At 46.2% G+C, this 5,510-nt stretch overlaps 1 protein-coding gene across 1 annotated transcript in view; it reads left to right on the top strand.

The window, feature by feature from the left end:
- The first annotated feature begins 254 nt into the window (after positions 1-254).
- Positions 255-5,510, top strand: part of LBH (limb bud and heart development) — a 9,249-nt gene continuing 3,993 nt past the window's right edge. Inside the window, exon 1 of the mRNA XM_010131534.1 lies at positions 255-377. Within this exon, the coding sequence (XP_010129836.1) occupies positions 255-377 (123 nt within the window). The remainder of the gene's footprint in view (positions 378-5,510) is intronic.

Below are 5,510 nucleotides of genomic sequence, written 5' to 3'. Positions count from 1 at the left end.
CGCTGCTGTTCCAGCCGCCGGAGGGGTTCTTGGGCTGCGCTCACGGGGAGAAAGTCCGGGAGTTCCTCCCGGAGATAGGGGTTGCAGCGCCGGTTTACGAGGTACTGAGGTTTTTCCACCCCCTTCCAAGGGGGGGTGTGTGGCACGAAGGAAAGGAGCAGAAATACCCTGCCGACAGCCTCTTTTGCTTGCTTTTCTTTCCTGGTGCTACTTAAGCCTTGCTCAGCCCTTCTGGAGCCCCTCGGATCATTTGAATGATGTCTTTTGTTCCTAGCTCTGATTATCTGAGATCAGCTGAAATGACTGAAGTGATGATGAACACCCCAGCTATGGATGAGATTGGGCTAAGCCCCCGCAAAGATGGCCTGTCGTACCAGGTAAGTGCTTTGCTGGCTGCTTAGGCAGTAATCCCCTATGGAATTGCCTGGGCTGGACTGCAAACTCAGTCTAATGTACCTTTCCATAGCCTGACCTAATAGCAGGTCTTGTGTAGCTGTAGTGAGAATAGTCAACAGACTGGAATGCTTGCTTGGCAGGAGCCAGATGTCTAAAATATCACTTGGTATCAGACTGGATTGGCAAAGGACTTGGTTGTTTCTGAAGTGATCGAGCCCCCACTCATTCAGCATGGGCTCAGTGGGAAATCTCTTAAAGAAGGAGTCACTTCTTAAAGAAGGACCACTCACTGGTCTGAGAACTCTCTTGAGATCTTTGTAACACAGCATACAAATTATCTGCGTGGAGCAGGAGGAGAGAGCTGTTTATGTGGCACTTTTTTGGATCTGTTTCTTGGTTTTCCTCACTGATGGTCCTATATGAGAGGGTTAACAGTCTGCTGTAAGATCCATTGAGGCCAGAGACAGCCTGAACAAACTGTGAAATGTCACAGGAGATAGCACTACTGAAGGCACGAGCTGCGTTCATTCTGAAAGTTGACTGATATAACTAGCTGTTAACCTCTAGATCAGGGACTGATGTGAAGAGGTGGTCTTAGAAACTAGTTAGAGCCTTAATCCTTTAGAGTCAATACCCCTTTCATTTCCTAGCTGATGGTTACTCTAAGAGTGAGTTGTGTGTCTTAGCCTACTAGATCAGACTTTAGATCAAATCTCCAGGAGACTCATTGATGGGATTCGACACGAACACTGGGTGCATGCAGTTGACTTGCATCTGGTCTGTGCATTGGGTGACTCTTACCAGCAGATCCTGGGCTCTTCCTTTGCAGATGTTACACAACCTGCACAGAGGCAGTTTTTCTAAATGTGCATTCAAATGAGGTGTGCTGTTGTATGCTTGCATATTTACATCTGAAAAATGAGCTACAAGGCAGTAAGGGTGCACTGAAGCATGAAATCAACTGAACTTTGGGCTATGGCTTAGGCCTCCAGCAGAAGCTAAAGCTATGGGGAGGAAAAGGGGATGCATTGCTTTTTTTGGTCAGAATTCTGAATCTGAATAGAGCAAGTTGGTTTATTGCCTGTGTGTGGAAATAGCTGTGCTGTACTTCAGTGCTTGAGTTAGTGGAAAACTTACGGCTTCTCCTTCCTCTCCTGTAGAGGGAGTGTACAGCAATGAGAGCAGTTGTTAAACCTGAAGCAATGAAACCAGCCTGTGTGGGATGTTCAGTTGTCTTTATGGGTCACCAGAGGAAGAGGCTTAACCCAGTCAGATTCACCTATCAAATTTTCTGATGAGAGGCAGAATCTAAGTGCCCTGCTTGTTCTAACGGTTGCTTCAGTGAGGTTATTCCCCAGGTGCTAGTGACCTTGAGAAGTCTGCTTGAGCCAACTAGGGGACAGGCCTGTTCGGTTTTCAGTAGAACATCTGAACACGAAGTTGTGTGATTCATAAATGCTGACAACTCATATCTATGCAGGACTTTTCTCTGTAGTGGTCTAGTCATAGGTGACTTCTTTCAAATGCCTGCAAGAGCTGGGAACTGCCTGCCAGTACTTCACCTTGATAGAAGCCAAACTGATGGCAGCAAGGGTTGAGGTGTTAAAATGAAAGATCCTGCTGATGTACTAGTGATGTGTGGACTGTGTATAAGGTCTGCCCTCTAAATCAGGTTAGTGTAAAGACGATTGAGGAGCAGGGTCCAGCTTCCTTTGTCTACTAGGCTGAGAATGTCATAGTGTAACTCAAGGTAAGTTGAAAGCATCCTTAAAGGGTTGAAAACTCAGATTAGAACAGCAAGGACAAATCTGAAGCAAATTGCACCATGAACTCTCTGTTCTACCTCAGACTTCAGCACTTCGTGCTTCATCTTGCTGATGGAGAGAGTTTGGTATATGGAAAATTGTATGCTAGTCTTGAGGGCTGTAGTGCAATAACTTAAAACCAGACAGGGCTAATGGAGCATGACTGCTCCTACACTGAGGCCTGTTGTTCTAAGCTGCAACATCTTCCTCAATTCAAGTGCAGAGTCAGGCACTCATGGTGTGAGTGTTACAGCCCTTGGCTAGCTGTGAGAGGCAAAAAAAAAAGTGGAGCTGAAACTGGGAGAGGCAAGCTTTTAGTTTCAAAAGTTTCTCTTGTTCTAGTAGTAGAACTTGGATTTATTTTACTGCAAAGACGATCTCAAACCAAGGTTAAAAGTGTCTTCCTCAGGCTGTGCAGAGTGGGGACTGCCTGGGAGCTGGGCCCTAGGAAGTTATCTGTGAGCCTGGGGACTGCTTCTGCCACTGTACGTGGTCATGAAGCTGTCTGGACCAGAGAAGATAGTACAGAAGCTTTGCTGGAACTGTGAAAAGCATTGATGTGTGCTGCAGATAGTCTTGTCTTACCAACAGTTTCAAAGTATTTTTGCCTTTACTTGGGAGTAAACCGAGGAAGCAAATAAACTCATACCCACAGTATAAACTTCAGCAATCTGATTCTGCTGTGTGGAGTTCTCTGAACTCAGGGCTCCTGTCTGTCTCACTAGTTAGGGAGGGAACTGGGCTTGTTGACTTTCCCTTCTGCCTTCTCCACCTCATGCCTCTGCTCGTGTTCTGGGGTGTCTGCTGTCTAGGCATCAGCTGAAGGTGTGTGCTCCCCTGGTGAAGCTTCCTGGCCTTTGGTGGGCTGGCCAGTGCTCTTTAAGCAATGATGTGAAAATTCAGACTGCAGAAGTCATGTCAGTGACACCTGAGTTGCCTGGGTAGGCTTAGTAATTTGTACAGTTGCACTTGAACAATGTGCTTTCTTAGCATAGAAATGTCTTTTTCCAGTTAATATGGAAAATGCTCGTAAGCTAATGTGCTAATTTAAAAACCCTTCTAAAGCAGCTTTTATTACTGTGTTTGTGATGTAAAGCTGCTCGCTGAGCCCCCTGAAGATGGCTCAGCCAACAGATTTAAAGGGCCTGAGCAGAAGTGAATGGTGAAATTGGGGCAGAGTCTCAGAACAGGATGGCATAGACAAAACAAGATGCAGCTGAGGAGATGATGTCATGCTGGGTCTTGTGCCTGCAGTGAAGAGCTATTTCTAGATCTTTGATAGATGTCCCATAATTCCCATGGGACTTACTAAACAAAAAACCTTGTTGAAATGCAGCTGATGCCTCGAGATGCCCCTGCTGCAAACAGATGTGCCTATGGAGGGCTTCACTCACTTCCTGCCTGGCAGTCTCTGGTGAGCTGGGCCATTTTCACTGCCAGCCAGACCTAATGTACTGCTTGCTGTTTTCCAACCCCTAAATATACCTGTTCTCTGAAAAGCCTCATCAGCAGTCTGCCAGCTTGTCCTCTGATGCCATCTCATAGCAGCACAAACGATGCTCTTGAAACAGAGGCTGAATTTGGGGAGCTGTTGTCAAAACAGGGCCTTGACCTGAATCCTGCCTTGCTCCTTAGAAGTGGAATGAGGTCTGAGCACAAGTGAAAACACTTTGCCCAAAGTGTTTATTTTGAGCAAATGCTGTGTCCTGAGTTGAGTGTGCTACTTTGCTGCAGACCAGCTGGCATGCTGGTCCAGTGGACCTTAGGCTCTCTTTTAGGAGATTGGCCTGTGGATGCTAAGCTTCCTTCATGCCATCAGCTGGGGTTTGGTTGTCATGGGAAGCTTGAGCTCTTTAAGTCATGATCACATCATGCTGGGATCCGTCTAGGTCAATCACAGCCACAGCTAGCTGTGAATCATGTCACACTGACTGAATCTAGGTAAATAGGCTTAGTGCTCTGTCCAGTGTCCGTGGTGAAATGTTGGGTTGTCTGTCTTGTTGGGAGTAATTTTTAGCGAATGCAGCCCCTCTTCACCAGCACCAGTGAAGCACTGACTTTCCCAAGGAGCTGTGGTGCTTCCTATTGAGAGGTTTGAGCTGCATCCACTGCATCCCCCAAGCTGAACTGGAAGACAACGTGTTACTGACCAAGGGGCTGATGGCAAAGGGTGTAAACTGAGCTGCTTCTGTAATTGTCGTGTTTGCTTGTAAGGTGTGTCATGTCTGTGCAGCCTTGATTTGTGCAGGGGAAGTCCTGTACTAGAGCTGGTGCTCACTACTGCAGGTTTTGAGCCTGGGCTGCAAAATGGTGGTGATAGCAAGTGACTTTAAGGTAACTTGTCAAGTTACCATGTATCAGATGTGCTGCGTGAACAAGATTAGTAGGCTGGGTCAATGTGTTTTCCAGGGTCTGGGACCTTAAATGAAGACATAGGCAGGATGTGGGATAAACAGAGCTAAAACTAATCGTGTTCACAGCTATGCTGTGCAAGAAAGTGTTCCACTGAAATGCACGCAGAAGATGGCAGCTATTCAGAACATCTCGGTGCGTGTTTTTTCCTCCCTACTTCATGCCTTGTTAGTCTGATGGAAAACTGTTATGATGTATGAAGTTTCCCTGCCACTGTCACCCAGTACAGGCCAATCTGTCCGTGACTGGGGAGTTGTCATAGTTCACACACCTGAGTCACAGGCTGATGTGTGGTTGCTACATGGAGCTTGGTTTTGAATCATGACTGCTGTGTGAGTAAATGTATGTATTAGCACTGCTTCTCAGAGCTGGAAAATTCGTCCAAAGAGGACACTGAGAGATGATTTAAATATTTCCTGAAATGAGCTTGCCATGCTTCTCCATGGCAGTAAAGTTCTATTTTAAGAACTTAAATGCTGATTTGGTATTTGGAATATTGGCTTGATACTGATGAAGAGGCGCAAAACCTGCTTGTTAGTACTGGTAGGATGAGCGATATGTGTACATCGGGGTGTGTCCTGTACCCAGAGTGGTTCATCTCTCAGTCTTGCATAGTATTACCACAGCGAAGCAAAGCTTTCCGCCAAAACAGTAACTTAATTTGGAAAGACCTCAATGCCTTAGTCTCCCTGTGAGATAATTGAAATAGTTTTCAGCCCCATGGGAGGGGAGACAAGCATTTTAACTATGGGAGTTGGTATGGAGTACACATGTGGAAATTGTTTTGAATTTCCAACTGTCACTTGGATTATGGCAGTGCTGAGCTAATCCTCTTAGCTGTCTGACATCTCTCCTGCTTTTGGTGTTTCTCCATCCCTGTGAATGCCGCGCGAGCGT

The sequence above is a fragment of the Buceros rhinoceros genome, unplaced genomic scaffold (genome assembly GCF_000710305.1).
Source record: "Buceros rhinoceros silvestris isolate BGI_N320 unplaced genomic scaffold, ASM71030v1 scaffold13192, whole genome shotgun sequence".
Classification (NCBI taxonomy): domain Eukaryota; kingdom Metazoa; phylum Chordata; class Aves; order Bucerotiformes; family Bucerotidae; genus Buceros; species Buceros rhinoceros.
Note: the sequence above shows the minus strand (reverse complement) of the source record. Positions and strands in the feature narration are given on the sequence as shown.